The 17,931-nt window shown below is 43.6% G+C and overlaps 1 protein-coding gene across 3 annotated transcripts in view; it reads left to right on the forward strand.

Moving 5' to 3' along the window:
- Positions 1-526: 526 nt before the first annotated feature.
- ppargc1a (peroxisome proliferator-activated receptor gamma, coactivator 1 alpha) overlaps positions 527-17,931 on the forward strand; it is a 61,724-nt gene continuing 44,319 nt past the window's right edge. For all 3 annotated transcript variants that reach the window (XM_060935328.1, XM_060935338.1, XM_060935347.1), the window contains exons 1-2: positions 527-1,581; positions 4,719-4,898. In XM_060935328.1, coding sequence (XP_060791311.1) covers positions 1,534-1,581; positions 4,719-4,898 — 228 coding nt within the window. In that variant the 5' untranslated portion in view covers positions 527-1,533. The remainder of the gene's footprint in view (positions 1,582-4,718; positions 4,899-17,931) is intronic.

A 17,931-nucleotide genomic window follows, 5' to 3' on the forward strand; every position in this document is an offset into this window, starting at 1 on the left:
AATTCTAAAGGGTTCACAAACTTTCAAGCACTCACATTCACACCTACGGTCAATTTAGAGCCACCAGTTAGCCTAACTGCATGTCTTTGGACTGTGGAGGAAACCGGAGCACCCGGACGAAACCCACGCGGACACGGGGAGAACATGCAAACAACACACAGAAAGGCCCTCGTCGGCTGCTAGGCTCGAACCGAGGACCTTCTTGTTGTGAGGCGACAATCTGAAGCCTGGAACAGGATTTTCAACAAGGACATACCGTATGGTTGTGACGGTCAGGTGTCTACATACAGTCCCTTTAGCTGTATGTTCTGTATCCTGCTATTCAAAAGATGGACAGCTTTATTTGTCATATGCACTCAGCCAGTCCTTCGAGAACTGCTTTTAGGGGAAAGAGCACCAAGCTTCAGAGTCTGCCGACAGTTATAGTCTGTGCTTTTGTCTTTTGCTTTGTTTGGACTGTCTACAGACCTTTTGTTTTGGTTTTCCGCAGCAGTATTTCATATACACGAAATGTTGACACTGTACACCATGTCACCTGCTGCTGCTGGACGTCGGGCAGAGAGGAAAAACCCTGTCACGGGCAGAAGCATGTGAGGATTTTCCATTGCGGCCGGTTCAGAGGCTGGACTGAGTGAGGGCTCTGTGCTCGTTGCAGCGCGGCTCCTCCGCCCTGCAAGCTTTCCGGAGAGCTACACCAACACCTGGCCAGATGTGCACAGAGCCCGACACATTCGGAGCGACACACAGGGATGGAACACGACTCTCAGAGCTGCCGCATGAACCAAAAGACACCAGAAATACCCGACAAACCGCGTTTGCTCTGTGTCTGGAGATTTGTGATATGATAAAGACGCGTTTAATAGAGCGTTTACTTTGCTGCGCGAAACTAATTAAGGATTAAGCGGATTTTGTTTTATTTTTTCCCCCCCCTTAAGCGGCACCAAAATAGCAATTAAGATCGACACGGAAGCTGAAGAAAGACCAGAGACTGCATTGAGCTCGCGCCGCATTTCCTGTAACAGCCTACCGAGCGACCTGGGTTTTTTTTTTTTTTTGCCGTTTGTTTGTTTTTTTCCCACTTCCACTGCAATTCCACGCGATAATCTAAGTTTAAACGCTGCACTGACGGAGTCGTGCGGTTGGCTGGGAGGCAGCTGGACTGGAAGGCACGGCGAGCAGAGATTGTGCCTATAAGCGGAAGTAGGAAACCGCCTGCCGGAGCGGCGCGTCATCGGCGGAGCGGAGCGGAGCGGCGCGCGCGCGCCAGTCACTCACTCCTCCTCCCTGCCTACTTTTAATAGCTGCGTCATGTGACGGAGCGCAGTTGTAAGGCAGGTGCCCCTCGGTTCATTCTCAGTGAGGGGGCCCTTCCCTGCACGACAGCACAGTCTGGAACGCTTGGATTTTCACGTTTCACATTGATTTATTATTATCATTGTTTTTATTTTTTTTAATTATTATTATTATTATTATTATTATTATTATTATTATTATTATTATTATATTTTTTTCGTACCGTCATTCAGTGGCTGGATGGCGTGGGACAGGTGCAACCAGGAGTCGGTGTGGACGGAACTCGAGGTGAGAATAAACACCAAACTTCATTTTACCGGCGGTGTGAGGTGTAATCCAGCGCGCGCGCTCTGTCTCTCTCTCTTTCTCTGTCTCTCTCTGTCTCTCTGTCTTTCACGCCGCTATCCGGTAGCCTGAGCGGAGGACACGGAGTCCCGGAGTGCACGGGAATGTGGCTGATGAGAGCATTTCGCATGACAGAAATGATGTTTGTATGGAAAGGCAAATTTGTTGTTTGTTGTTTTTTGTTGTTGTTTAGTCCTTTGATGTGTTGTGAAAATGTCATGTGTTTGCATGGCTGGAAGTGCGGTGTGTGTGTGTAGTGCTCAGGAGGCAGACTATCCTATCTATCTATCTATCTATCTATCTATCTATCTATCTATCTATCTATCTATCTATCTATCTATCCAGCAAAATCCCCAGTGCTGAATTAACACCCAGAGTGTTTATATAGGTCCAATTGATATTGGTCCAATTAATTCTCATACCAGAGTAAACCCTCTTTCCTGCTTTCCTGAGCTATTTTACATCCAGTATGGATGTCTCAAAGCAGCCTCTCTCTCTCTCTCTCTCTCTCTCTCTCTCTCTCTCTCTCTCTCTCTGTGCAATAAGACTGAAGTGACAGTACACACATCCGAAAGGAAAGGTGCTTTAAAAAAAAAAAGAAAAGAAAAAAGGGCACACACTATCACACTATCATTTATATAGGTCCAATTGGACCTATATAAACACTCTGGGTGTTAATTCAACACTGAGGAATTATCTATCTATCTATCTGTCTGTCTGTTCGAATCCCAGCTCACAACCTCACATCCGCCTCCAGGTTGCTACAACGTATCTGCGCATGGAAACATGGAAACTTTTTTTTCCCCCATCTCTTTCAGATATTTCGATTTTAGATCTGAACACGGATCCAGCATGATAGTGTGTGCCCTTTTTTTTTTTTTTTTTTTTTAAAGCACCTTTCCTTTCGGATGTGTGTACTGTCACTTCAGTCTTATTGCACAGAGAGAGAGAGAGAGAGAGAGAGAGAGGCTGCTTTGAGACATCCATACTGGATGTAAAATAGCTCAGGAAAGCAGGAAAGAGGGTTTGCTCTGGTATGAGAATTAAAAAAAAAGTGGATCAAACAAACCATAAAGCAGCAGTGCTGTTCAGATTGGCTAAGAGTGTTTATAAGAGTGAGGCTCTGGCTGTGTGATTGTGCCCCTTCACCTCTTGCATATAGTGATCATTGATTCACTGCTGTAGAGTCAACATGATGTTCTCACGCCTGGTACAAAAAGTTCCGAGTGGTTGAGGTGAGGGTTAGGGGGCGGAGTTGGGGATCTGAGCGTCACCTGGACTCCAGAGATAATCCACAATGTTCACTGCACTGACTAGGAATGCTTGATCTACCTGTTTAGCTACCAGATCTATCTGCAAGTCTGTCTGGTTATCTCACCTCGACTGACTTCATTTCCTCACCAATCTGGTAAAATGTACACCACGGAAACAGTCTGTAACACCTCAATAATTCATGCTCGAGATGCCTGAAGTCTGCGGATATCGACTTTTCCCCTATGTATTGTACGGTGCATTATTCTTTGTAGTGCATACTGGATTTTTTATTTTGTATTAAATATTGCAGAAGGTTCTTGGTTAACAGCCTGGCCGCAGGAGTAAAAATCCAACCTGAAACCAAGAATAAGACTACATCACGTAAACATCACCTACAAATCCCGCTTTGCTCCAGCTTTCTAGTTCACTGCTCAGAAATCCAGACTGCAGTAGTGGATGCTGTGTGTTGTTTCATCTCTCTCTGTCTTTTTCTTGCTCTCCTTTTTTATGTGTAGACGCAATACAAACACTGAAGGATAAGCTTGAAGGATTTAGCTTGAAGGGCTCGTTGTTTAGATCTTGTTCCTCATCATTATTTAAATCTGATTCCTTGTTAATATGAGGCAGGCAGCGCCTCTCAGTGTGTATGTGTGTGTGTGTGTGTGTGCGCATGATGAATCTGCACACTCCTGCCTACTGCAGACAGAGTGAAGGGATTTGCATGATAAATAAAAACTGTCATGTTATGCACTAAGTTGTAGTGATGATCAAGTGTGACACGTTCTTAGGGAGTTAATACTCTGTCCTGGTGGATATGGATCTTGGCAATGTCCTGAATCAAACTCATGCATCATGCTCTCACACTCCAGCTCTCCTGGGGAGAGAAACGTATCTCCAGGAACAAGGTGCTCGAACAGAGGGACTGCACGGCAGCCAGATTTCTATTTCATCTCTCTCTCGCTCTCGCTCTCTCTCTCTCTCTCTCTCTCACACAATATATACAAAACTTTTTTTGGAAACACTTCAAGCTAATCTCAAGAGGTGCTGTTTAAATTAGAAAGCAATCGGAACTGTTCCTTTTTTTACACACACACACACACACACACACACACACACACACACACACACACACACACACCCCTTTTATTTTATCAGACAGCCTTCTTCTGTGTTTTCCTCAGCACATGATGCTGTGGTGATGTATGTCGATCCGAATAGAAATGCGGATGCTGAAAACAAAATACAAGCAAAAATAATTCATGTGTCTGGCATGTCGTTTGATAAACTCATTACAGGAATTTGCTTACAGAGATATCAGTGGGCATTTTCAGGCCTGTAGTGTTATAAAGCTTTGACTAAAATGGAAGGTTGGCAGATTTAAAGTCTGTTGACTTCAGTGTTAGCAGTTCGGTGAAGCCTATAATTTGTGCGTGAGGAGCCACTGAGCGGCTGTCGTCGTGTTGCTGTTGTGAGACAGGCAGTGAAATAACAGTCGAAACGTTCATACGAATTTCTGCACAACACAAATTACCTGAACAGGAAATGAGTCAAGACATCTTCATCCAAGTTGCTCTTGTATAGTAACGTGTGGGAAAAGAGTGTCTTAAACAGTAGATTAATTATGGAATTGAGGCAGCTCAGATCCTGATAGTGCATGAAGAACTGCAATGAGGACTAGAACATAAAAAGTAGAGGCGTGGCTATAGGTGTAAAGAGAAGGGATGATGCAGCGTACATCGTCTTTTTAAGCTCCTTTCATCTGCTGCAGAGAGCCATATGACATCTTTTTCCAGAAATTATACTAACCACTTGCTGTCCTTTTGCAGTGCGCTGCCTTGGTTGGAGAAGACCAGCCTCTCTGCCCTGACTTACCTGAACTGGACCTCTCCGAACTGGACGTCAGTGATCTGGATGCAGATAGCTTTCTGGGTGGACTCAAGTGGTACAGCGACCAATCAGAAATCATTTCCAGCCAATATGGCAACGAGTCGTCCAATCTGTTCGAGGTAAGGAAGGCCTTGTTTTGCTAGCCGATGTGCTTTACAGCTAGCTTTGAAGCTAGACATGTGAGTAGATACTGGCAAGCGGCCGGCTATCGGACGTGTCTGTCCCATTCATGCATCAGACTTTGGGTTTGGATTGAGATGGTGGAAGTGTGATGTAACAGGTTATGGTGCTAGTTTACTAGATTATCGTGAATGCCACATTCTTTAAAATCTTTGATAATTGGTTAACATCGGTTAAACGGCTGCGCACGGGTTGCAGGCAGTCGCAAACTGCAGAGCGAAACTGATGAGAAATCGAAGACGTTTTGTGATAAGCTTCTAACCTTTGTTTTGGTTTTGCGAATGGTTGTCTTGGGTTTTCTCATATGGATGTTGCAATGAAGTATGAAGTAGTCGTATATAGCAGTGGTTCTTGAACTGAGGTCCACGGTTCGGGAACTATAGCCAGGCGATCTGTGATTTATTCAGATTTTGTTGCAGTGGTGGCAATCACAAGCCACTGTTATAAAAAAAATATTATATATTTATCATCGGTGGCACGGTGGTGTAGTGGTTAGCGCTGTTGCCTCACAGCAAGAAGGTCCGGGTTTGAGCCCCGTGGCCGGCGGGGGCCTTTCTGTGTGGAGTTTGCATGTTCTCCCCGTGTCCGCGTGGGTTTCCTCCGGGTGCTCCGGTTTCCCCCACAGTCCAAAGACATGCAGGTTAGGTTAACTGGTGACTCTAAATTGAGCGTAGGTGTGAATGTGAGTGTGAATGGTTGTCTGTGTCTATGTGTCAGCCCTGTGATGGCCTGGCGACTTGTCCAGTAGTCAGCTGGGATAGGCTCCAGCTTGCCTGCGACCCTGTAGAACAGGATAAAGCGGCTAGAGATGATGAGATGAGATGAGATATTTATCATCATTGAGTTCATAGATTTATTAGCCTGTTTGGATGGTCAAACAGTTTGAATGGTTTAGCATAGGCCTATAAATAAATCTGTTCTTCCAGTGGATAGTCCTGGAATACAAAGCTCTATCGATGCAATAAATAGCCAAAATACTACAGAGTATCTTCATTGCTGAGGGAGTCCATGAAATGAACCATATTTGAAATAAATCTTAAACGAAGATTTTTTTTTTTACTGGTTGGTTGTGTATGGCAAAATTGATGGCATCCTCGACACCTCGAGTGACCCACACATTGACTGCCACTCTGAAGCTTTACAGACTTTAACGGTTAACTTGCCCTCTGTTTTCCTACACTGTTTGAAATCGCATTTCCAGCAGCCCTTGCTGGTAAATCACACGTGACAGCGTCTAAACCAGGCTGGCCCATTTCAGTGCTGTCATGTCATTTCAGAGGAGGAGGTGGTTAAAGCTTTATGCCTGTTATTCTCTCGCGTTTCCGTCACTCACACAGAAAGCAAAGTCCAGAGGCAAAGAAATGTGGCAGCTAAAACAAAGCGGCCGAGGCGCAGGCTAAAAGGCTAGCTCATTACACCCTTATCTATGGAGATAGACAGGAGAAAATGATAATGCTGTCATGCTCTTTGTCATTGTGCTCAGACTCAGTGATGGTCGGTTCTGAGAGAACGTGGACTTCTGAGAGGAGAGTGTGTGTGTGTGTGTGTTTTGGTGACTCTAAAGTTCCAAGAGAAAAGCAGAAGGGTGGGGAGGTGAATAATATCTGCGTGTGCTGTGTCCAGATACGCAGTATCAGTCTAGGGGTCATGGAGGGACTCGGAAATGCACGTGAGCACTGCTGATCGTGTGCGCCTGTGTGTACACTTTATCGCAGTACACTAAGAATAATAGTATCAGTGAAACACGATTAGATGTCATTGAAATCATGAATATTGCAGCTTGCAGCTTGCTTTTGATGTCCTGTGGGACTCTTAGACTTTTAATAGTGCAGTCGGGTTGCCCAGCTCATGCCTGATATTGAGAAGCAGCAATGATTAGGCCCTGCAGCAGGGGTTTAGGGCATTACTGCCAGCCCTGATGCATGTGCACTGCCAGTATTGGCCTGTGTGGGTCACTACTGCACTCAATAGCAACATCAAGACAGGTTAATAAATGGCCAGCTCTTGTGTAAAGTGACTTGGCAGAACTTTTTCATCCTTCCCCCTGCTCCCATTCAAACCCCGGGCAATGTTTTCTTAACCCGTGTGACTGCAGTGTAGTTAATGGGTGGCCTGCCAAGTCTTCTGATCTCATACAATCTCTCTCTCTCTCTCTCTCTCTCTCTCTCTCTCTCAGAAACACACCACACACGCTCAGTCTCCTCACCACATTCCTCCGTGGGCCGTATGCTTGAAGTGGATTCAGCAAAATAATTTATTTCATGTCTTGATCTTTTCTGACATTTTTACATCGTGCCTCGTTATTGCAGGGCTGTGTGCAGGCAGATGAGTGAGAGAGATAGCAGGCCATCGCCGGCTAGTGGGAGCGGGTGCAATGTGTCGATCAGTGGCCTTCAGTGCTGGTGCAGCCCCTGGTTATCAGGTCCATCTCTGCAGCTAAAATGTTCCTAGGTGTAGGTCAGAAGCCTTCTTCTTTCCAGTTTCGGTGCAGAGAAAATGTGCATCAGCGAGGGTGTTCTCCCAGCAGCCCCTCTCCTGGGAAAGTACTGGACACTTACATTTGGTTACTTTCTGCACTATTGATTGTATTGTTATGGATGTGATGCTTGGATATACAGTACTGTGCAAAAGTCTTAGGCACCCTATATTTTTTTTATCCAAGCTTTGTTGTAGATGTCCATTTTATGACTTCTACATTAAAGGGGAACAGAGGGCAATATATAGAGTAAATATAACAATAAAACACACATTAACGAACCTTATTCAAGACTTACAAAAGTTTTTTGTTCTAAGGTCGGAAAGTTATAGTGTTTTGAAAGTAGCTCGAGCAAACTATTTCCGCAGTTTGAACAGCCCGCCATGATATGAATTTTATCCAATCAGAATGCACGTTCATTTTCTCTGCGTAACACTCATGACGTATGTATGTGCCCAGTTGTGTCGGCTCATTGAGGTTGGGAATAGCACGTGTGAATCGGAAAGTAGGATGAATTGTAAGTGATCGGCTACACAATGCCACAGTGTGTTGCTTTCGGGTGTAATAACAGGACCGATGGAAAGCATAATGATCCTCCAGATGTGTCTTTTGCGGGATCTCTTCGTATGATTCGACAGAGCTGTCGCTTTCACTTGATGCGCCCGACGCCATGATTACACGCTTCTCTCCTAGTGCAGTGGGTAGGGCTGACGTCACGGTCTTTTAAAAATGGCGACTCTTGTGCCGTTTAGCGTACCGACTATTATATTTACAATTACCAAGATATTTCGTTGTTTTCTAGTATATAAATTTGATAGAATACTTAAGAATACGTTACTTTGTCACATCAGCAACTGTATATATTATATTTGGTACCCCTTTAAGTACAAAAACATTTCAGAGTTCCAAATGTTCGTTTTCCAGCACAAAATTAAATGTTACAGAAAAAAAAAGTTTGCGTCCGAGCAGCATATTACACAATAGAGCGCTTTTCAGATTCAAAAAGAAAACATAATGAAGGCTACTGGGTTTTGGTGCAAAATGAAGAAGCGAGTGTGACAGTCAAAGTGTCCAGAAGAACTGGGGCTGCTTGTGTAAGATGCTCAATAAAACCTACAGCTCAGTTCCTTATCAAACTGCACTCATTGGACCTGAGACTACTATTTTCTTTTTTTTTTTCCTTTTTAAAGCAAAGGGTCGTCTCATACCAAATATTGACTTTGTTTCATTTATTATGGCTTATTTCTATTTATAGTATTTGTTTTAATGTTGAAACGTTTCATTTCGACTTGTCCAGGGTGTACCCCGTCTTTCGCCCGTAGTCAGCTGGGATAGGCTCCAGCTTGCCTGCGACCCTGTAGAAGGATAAAGCGGCTAGAGATAATGAGATGAGATGAGATGAGATGTTTCATTTCATTATTTTTAAGCCACTTATGGTCGACAGCATTTCTTGACATGTGCCTAAGACTTCTGCGCACGACTGTACATGATGTTTTTTTTTGCATAATCTCAAGACTTTTCTATATGTTTGTTAGTCATATACTGTACGTACCATTGTGTATTTTTCTTTTTCCTAGAATATAGATGGATAAGCTCAGGACAAGGTGAGCAGGTCCATTTTGCTTTGCGTCTCATGGCTGCTGTTCTGAGATGCCTGCATTTTGAAATTATTTTGCAGTGTAGGAATCCACGTATCTAATCTCGACTTATCTGTTCATGCAAAGAGCATATACACTTGATATATTTGTCCAAGCATCTCTAGATAAGGGGGAAAAAAAAGTAGCTAATGTATAAAAGAATGTTAACTAAATATCAAATTTTGACAGAAAGGAACGCGTGTGTAGTTGAGCACAGTGGCAGCTTGATGATTAACTGAGGGGTGGTGAAGTTGTTTATGTTTGAGTCGTCTGACGAGGCGCTTTGACGTGTGTGCGAAACGTCAGGGTTACTGTCAGTCACGAGCACAAAGGACAAAACTGCAGTCTGACTATGCTGAACGATGGCGTATAAACCATGTCTACAACACTGTCATAAACCCAACACTATTCCTTTCTTCTTTCCCTCTTTACGACTTTCTGTATCTTTTTGTTTGTCTATTTGCTTTCTTTGTTTCATCATTTTCACTGTTTTCTGTCCACACCGAAAAGGTCACCATTTCTATCAAGTGGTTTGACGAAGTGCGCACCAGGAAAGATGCCTACACTAAGTGACAAAAGTCTTTACAAAGATCTGTTGTACAGAAGAGACGACAAAAAAGTACTATGTCTTCCTGCGGGCATGTTGGAGAGATTTGGTAAACAGCTGTGATAAGGGTGATCAAAACAGCACCAACAGCAATCCAGTTACCCTCTGTCTTTGGAACATGTGACCATCCGGATGGTGCTCTTGAACATCTTTGGATTTCTTCATGGACACCAAACGTAAAACTGACAGATTTTCAAAGAGCTGGTTCAGTTTGGACAAAATGGATATCGTAATGTACAGCACCAGTCAAAAGTTTGTACACCCCTACTCATTCATAGGTTTTTCTGTATTTTGACTATTTTCTACACTGTAGAACAATACTAGAGACATCAACATTATGAAATAACACATGCAACATACAGTATATGGAATTATGTGTTAAATAAAAAAAAGTGGGGCGGCATGGTGGTGTAGTGGTTAGCGCTGTCGCCTCACAGCAAGAAGGTCCGGGTTCGAGACCCATGGCCGGCGAGGGCCTTTCTGTATGGAGTTTGCATGTTCTCCCCGTGTCCACGTGGGTTTCCTCCGGGTGCTCCGGTTTCCCCCACAGTCCAAAGACATGCAGGTTAGGTTAACTGGTGACTCTAAATTGACCGTAGGTGTGAATGGTTGTCTGTGTCTATGTGTCAGCCCTGTAATGACCTGGCGACTTGTCCAGGGTGTACCCCGCCTTTTGCCCGTAGTCAGCTGGGATAGGCTCCAGCTTGCCTGCAACCCTGTAGAACAGGATAAAGTGGCTACAGATAATGAGATGAGATAAAAAAAAAAGTGTTAAAAAACCCCAAAGTATTTCATATTTTAGATTCTTCAAAGTAGCCATAAACTACCTTGATTACACTTTGCACACTGCTGGCATTATCTTAAAGGAGAACTGAAGGCAAATTTTTTATTATCAAAATTCTGTTTATCTAATTTTATTAAATATCGGAATGCATTTTTGATCACTATTTTGTCGCTGCTATAGCACGTTATGAGTGTTTGAAATACGCTCTGTAATATATCAGTCCATATGTCAAAGCAATGGCCGTAAACGAGATTCGCTGAGACCTGTGCGAGACTTCGTAGGACGGAAGTAAAACGTACAGCGGAAATCAAAGTGACCAACATCTGCCAACGTTGTCAAAAGACGCGCGCGCCCTCTTTCGAATGCTGATGTAATCAAGCCGGAAGTTTTGTTTGTTTTGATAGCAATCAGGAAAGTTTGAAAAGAAGTAGGCAGTAATCGTCATTTAAACTCATTTTTGTGCAATATTTCGTTTGGAAAATGGTTTTCAAAATGGCGGCAAGGTCACCTGGCTGACACTTCACGTTTCGAAGTCTCGCACAAGTCTCGTGAAGATCATGCAGATAAGCGACGCCTGCCGTGGACCATCTCATCTCATTATCTCTAGCCGCTTTATCCTGCTCTACAGGGTCGCAGGCAAGCTGGAGCCTATCCCAGCTGACTACGGGCGAAAGGCGGGGTACACCCTGGACAAGTCGCCAGGTCATCACAGGGCTGACACATAGACACAGACAACCATTCACACTCACATTCACACCTACGCTCAATTTAGAGTCACCAGTTAACCTAACCTGCATGTCTTTGGACTGTGGGGGAAACCGGAGCACCCGGAGGAAACCCACGCGGACATGGGGAGAACATGCAAACTCCGCACAGAAAGGCCCTCGCCGGCCACGGGGCTCGAACCCCGACCTTCTTGCTGTGAGGCGACAGTGCTAACCACTACACCACCGTGCTGCCTGCTGTGGACCAAACGAACTAAATTCAACATGGCTAAAAAACGAATAGGCCGATAAGTATAATATTTAATTGCAATTAGTTGCCAATACGAGTCACGACATAAGGTTACTAAAACCGAAAACGTCATTGAATAACACGTTAATTAAGAAATAAAGCAAGTTTAAAAATGACTTTAGTTCTCCTTTAACCAGCTTCATGAGGTAGTCACTTGGAATGCTTTTCAATTAACAGGTGTGCCTCGTCGAAAGTTAATTAGTGCAATTTCGTGCCTTCTTAATGTGTTTGAGATCAAACAGTAAATAGTCAAAAAAAAAAAAGTCAAAGTTCCTCCCGTGCCAGGACCTGGTCTTCCCAGGAAGTCTCCCATCCCAGTACTAACCAGGCCCTTAAGGTGCATTGGGCAGCGCCGATCTCCGCTTCTCTAGCCCTCAGCCTCTCGCCTATACAGCTAGGGTTACAGTGGGGGGCTGGTCCTCTGGTAATCGCAAGAGTTTGACTCCCCACTCACATCTGTATTGCAGTGTGCCTTGCCAGATGGCAGTAGGTACCATTTTTATGATAGTCTTTGGTATGACCCGACCGCGAGTAGAACTCACAACCTTCCAATCGAGAGGCGGATAGGCTAACCACTAGACCAGCTCACGGTAAATAATAAAAATATAGTAAATAGCCGTATTCCACAACTGTAGTACTCCCATATTATGTGAAGAAGTGCTCAACTAAGGAAAGAGAAACGACATCCATCCTTACTTTAAGACATGAAGTAGCTTTTAATGAATAAAAATAATGGAAAACCACTGAATTAGAAGGTGTGTCCAAACTTTTGACTAGTACTGCATTTGTATTAGAATTAATTTCGACGATACCCAAGTCTCGATGCAGCTCCAGACTTACATACAGTTAGCAAAGCATTCTGTCTGACCCAAAAGCAATGATGACGTTTACTGTAGGTCAAGGCCGAGAAGTCCCACTCTCTGTATATAAGCGAAGTGCGCAACGCTTGTACACATGCGCGGCTTTTCTAGGTCAACTATTTCAGCTACCAAACGAACTACAGAGGCGCTGAAGTTACTATAGGAAGACAGGTAGCGGACCGTGAACTTTAAAGCTTTATAGCGATTGGCTTAAAGACCTTAAGCCTTAAGTGAATTGTAAAACTATGACAGGTGCACACTGTGCTTTTTTACGCGAGTAAATCTACGTGTGTAACGTTACGTCAGCATAGTTGTTACGCTAATTAAGGACATTATAGGGCAGAAATATGCACTTTTATCTCATACATGTTGGGTCCCCATTACCTAGCCTCATAGGCCCTAACGTTATACGCGTTATATATCAAAATATCAAAACAACTCACCTTCCTTGTAGTCATTTCGAAGCCGATGGAGTAGCGCTTTTTCGTCCCTGTCAACTAAATATTCGGCAATATCGACTGACATGCATGGTGGCCACAGCTTAAGCCCCTGGGCTTCGTCCAACCATCCGTCGGTTGTCTGCAGAGGGTCGGGAATTTGTTTGCCTTCAACTGTCAACAAGGACTTGTAGTCGTTTTTGACAGCTTGTCTCTCCTCATCCTTCGTTAAAACGCATGGTAAGTTCTGGACTGATGCTGCATAGGCAAGGGCAACCTAGCCTGGGAAATCCCATACTGCTTTGCACAATCGTTCCGATCTGAAAAGACAGCATGGAAACTATGGTCTAAAGGCTCGCCTGAGTTAGGGAGCCAATCAGAGAGTGGGGAGGGGTGGAAAGACGGTGACGCGTACTACTCGACAAACGGAAGCTTGTAGTTTATTTGGGACTGTTTACGGATCACATTTAACATGGCGGCGAGCGATACGAACCAAACTTTCGATCAAGCTTTAGACACTGTTCTGAATAGTTTAGAGCGAAAGTTTGTTTTAAAAAAAGAACAGCGTTTGGCGTTTTAGTCTTTCTTCGCCTCTTCGTCGCTCTAACTACGTCACCGGGTACAACTGCCATGATTGGCCATGGGCTACGTATACGCCAAATGATAGACATTCGCAACGTCCAATAAACGGCCGTTGACAATCGTAAACCACACCTCCCCTACGAGAAATTCAATAGGCGGATTCCAGACCATATTTCACTTGTGATATGGTCTGGTGTTAACCAGACTAAGGGCAACCAGTTCTTCTTTACGTTTTGCCCTAGTGCCAGTCGTGGTCTTGGTTGTCACAGACAGTCCACGACGACTGCAAAACCGTTTCAAATCGTCAACTTTCCAAAGTTTAAACTGATCTAAATCGTAGTTGTCAGTACTGCTTTCCGCCATTTTGAAGTGCTGTTTGGTAGCCAAAAAAAATTAGCGATCCCATAATGCACTGCGCGGGTCGAGATTCGCAATTCGCTTATTGTTATAGAGGAGCCAAATTATTACCCCGCGTGTGCCCTGGTGTACTTTATGACTGATGTGTTGGCTCCTGGGTGGCCCCTGCTACTGTAGCCAAGCTGTTCATTGTGCACAGAGAATGAAACACTGCCAGGCTCCATGATATTGCTGCAGCCTTTTATGTTGAGGGCACTTGATACCTTATCAAAATAACTGCCCAGAAACTGCCCTACTGTAGTAGGTCATCCAGTCAGCACTTAAATCAACTGCTTAGACTTACTCTGACTGTCAAGTTTGGGAACACTGTGTAAAAAACAAAAACCACAGTGATGTCTATAATACAAAAGTTCAGTCTTTGACCTTAAACCCAGTCCAAGATTTTTTTAAGAGGAGTCTGATCAAAAGGTTCGGAAGACTTTCGGAAGATTGTGAAGTCTTAAAAGTGGCCAATTAGATCAGACAAACTGACTGTATGAAGAAATGATTGCACTATCGCTGAGGAAGGTTTCGTAATGAATATTACTGGATATGTAATAATGAAGCCTATGTTCTTATAAGCATGTTTATTTCAACATGACAGTGACCATTCTGATTTATGAGGGAAAAAAAAAAGACTTAGCAAAATTAGGTGGCCCGACCTTTTCACAGGACACCAATGTGCTGCCAGCGAATGTGTGGCATCGTGACTTGTTCACAATGTAAAGACGTGGCGTTTTGACTCGTTACTCAGCTGTTCATAGGACGTTGCTGTCAAGGAGAACGCGTGAGCATGTTTGTGCGCTTAGGCACTGCTCCAGATTACTCATTAAAGTGGTAGAGCGGGCAGAATATCAGATCAAACACAAAAACAACCAAATCACCCAGACGGTGGCAAATTTACTTCCTGCTTGTCTTGTCTTTTGTTGATCTATCATATCGACTCTTCTGCTCAATCATACATCAAATAATGGAAGAGAGGATGATTGATTACAGCAGATTTCTGCTGTGTGCCCGCGCGCGCGCGCGCGCGCGCACACACACACACACACACACACATATGCACACTTTAATAGTGACTGCTGATGGCTTTGCATGTTTAATTTGCAAATTTATGCTGACATTTGAAGGCACAACACAACTTGAGCTGTAGCAGTTCAGCCGGGCAGAGCACATTATCATATTGTGCTGTATAATATGATTTCCTCAAGTGAACACTTATGACACACACACACACACACACACATACACACACCAGCTAAAGTCCTTGCTCTCTTTCTCAAAGCAAATGCATTTGTAAGCGGCTCAGTGTCAGCCAACTCAAACACGTTTCTAACAGCAGTAAAATGTCTGGATATGTTGTCGCTCTTTAGCAGTGTCCGTCGAACCGTCTGTTTTTTTGTTTTTTTTTTCCCTGTTGTTTTTGTTTTATCAGTGACATCCCACAACCAAGCCACTGTTGCCAGGAGGTCTACTGTGATCATTTGTGTTGTAATGAATTTGCAATGAACGTGCAATTTAAGCACACTATTTGTGACATAATTGTTTTTTCTCTGTGAAAACATTTTGTGCCAGATGCTGTGGCACATTTGCTGAGATTATTTTTACCTCATTTTCTCTCACTTTAATCATTTCTAATTTCCACCCTTTAGCAAGTTCTCACAATGTTGGCTCGTCGCGATATTAGACGGGAAAGCGGAAATCTAATATCTGTCAATAACTGACAGCGAATCTATTGCTACTGAGTAATGTACTACGGTACATCTCATTAGTGGCATAATAAGAATGAAAACACACACATAGGCAGTAAATCAGCAGCTGTATTTGTGACTTCTGATTTTTTTTCCCCAAGTCTGTTATTAGATCCGCCAACTTTCTTGGAGGACGTTACATTTTCACCTACGTTTGTTTGTTTGTCTGTCTGTTCCCAATGTAACTCAAAATGTAGCAAACGGATTTTGATGAAATTTGGTGCACATTTTTAGTAGTACCCCAGGTTCAAGTGATTTGATTTTGATGTTGATAATATGTGGCTTAGTGGAGGTATGCACTCTACCAAGTGCTCTTCGAGTTCTTTACTGGGTTCATGTAGCCTAGTAAACTAGACCCACCCGCCTAGCGGCCAAAATATTTTTGCCTAGCGAGTGGGTCTAGCCTCGCACCATATAAACAAAAACACCCCGGGCATCAAATCGTGCCCGCCAATCACAACGCAAGGTTTTTGTTTGGATTCTTTGGACGGGCTTTTGAAGGAGTGACGACAAAGCTGCACGACGCTGGAGAAAGCGCAGTAGGAAAGATGGCTACGGCTAGTGAACAGTGCGCGTTTGACTCCGCTTTGGAATCAGTTTTAGAAGAATTAGACTTGGAGTTTTCGTTGAAACATGAGCAGGAAGAGGCTCTCCGCGCATTCCTTTTCAAGAAGGACGTTTTCGCTGTTTTGCCGACCGGCTATGGCAAAAGTCTGATCTACCAGCTGGCTCCGCTCGTAGCCAAAAGGATGGGCTAGTTTGTGCAGTACGAAACATTTGTGCATTTGAAACATTACTTTTTAATTGTTTCTTATTTTCCCGTTATTTTAAATTTAAGGGAAATTATTTCACCAAACACCACTAAATAAAAACTCTCAAAAACAGTTTAAGCAAACCCTTGAAAAAAATAAGAGTGTATGTTAAGTATGTGGTACAGACTCCAAACTTGTGGTCATTATCTCCAAACTTCTTAATATCTAGAACCTGTTTATTAATTAATACGCATTTTGAAAAATTATTTAATTTCAAGGCCTCCCCCACTGCTTTCTGTCGCTCTGACTACGTCACAGTCACTGTTGCGCTGATTGGTCAGAGCGTTGGCCTATACGCACAGAGACAGTTTGAAAGACAGCGGTTTGTTCCTCCTACACCCTTCAGAAATGTCTACGGATCGAGGCCAGACTAAATATTCACATTTAGTCTGGCTTGCCAGGCTAGGGTTCATGCTGTTTTTCCTCCAATTAAGCAGTCGACTGAAAATTTATAACCCTTTCATAAAAAAATAAAACTAGGTACTCTATGGGTACATGTGGCTACTACTTATAAATAAAATAGCTTTCTGATACCATGTCCATACAGTAAATATAGCATGTATATTTACTCTATGAGGCAGTAGCCACAAAAATGAAGTGTAATCCAAAAATGAACACAGATGTAAAATATACCAAGTGTCTGTACTTTATATTATTCTGCTCTTACCTCTTACAGTTTTTGAAACTGAAACCTCCGAACCTAGGCTGACATACACACGCTGTCGCCAGGGCCGGATTAACATGGCCAGGGGGCTACAAGTTGCTGTAGCCCCCCCCCCCCGGCCACCACCACCTTATCCCATCAACCTGTAAAGAACTGTCTATTTTCTACATTTTAAAGTTTTTTTTTTGTTTGTTTGTTTGTTTGTTTGTTTGTTTTTTCATTATTAAACTTTTATTAAAAGTTATTAAAAAGGAAACTATCATGCATGTCAATGTCATTGGAGTGAGCGTGTGTGTGTGTGTGTGTGTGTGTGTGTGTGTGTGTGTGTGTGTGTGTGTGCGTTTGTGAAACTAGTGGCAGTGGCACATTCATCCACAAATGGGACGGGGTCTGAAAGGGATGGTCCTTCACCCTCACCAGAGCTAGTAGTACTACTGGCTGCAGTTGCAGTTAACATAACGTTTGCTACACTAGTGTCATGATGACTTGCACTTGCCAGTTGGGTTTCATTAGGTTTAAAAAACCCTGTTAGTTTTGGTATATTGCTCAATAGAGCTTTGTCACGTTGGGCTTTTTGCCATTGCGCCTTGCGCTTTTGAGCACCGCTCTCGTATTTTCTGTCACGCATGTTCACTGTTCAACTGTGGAGTGATGTCGTGCGTGACGTCTAGCGTTTATATATGGAAGGCAGATTTGCCTCACCCAATCAGCGTCCGTTTATTTAAATATTCATTTTGAGCCAATGAATATGAAGGTTTTTTTTTCTTTTGACCAATTGGGGGCCCCCCTGCAAGGTGGGGGGCGTGGGGGCCCCTAGGCTGAAGCCATATGAAGCCTGTGCGGTGATCCGGGCGTGGCTGTCGCCATGACCCAAACTGTTATTTCCCAGAAAAGGCCCGGTGCTAGAGTTCAGCGGTCTCTTTTTGACAACTCCCCATAACAACTTGGAAGT

The sequence above is a fragment of the Neoarius graeffei genome, chromosome 1 (assembly GCF_027579695.1).
Source record: "Neoarius graeffei isolate fNeoGra1 chromosome 1, fNeoGra1.pri, whole genome shotgun sequence".
Taxonomy (NCBI): Eukaryota; Metazoa; Chordata; class Actinopteri; order Siluriformes; family Ariidae; genus Neoarius; species Neoarius graeffei.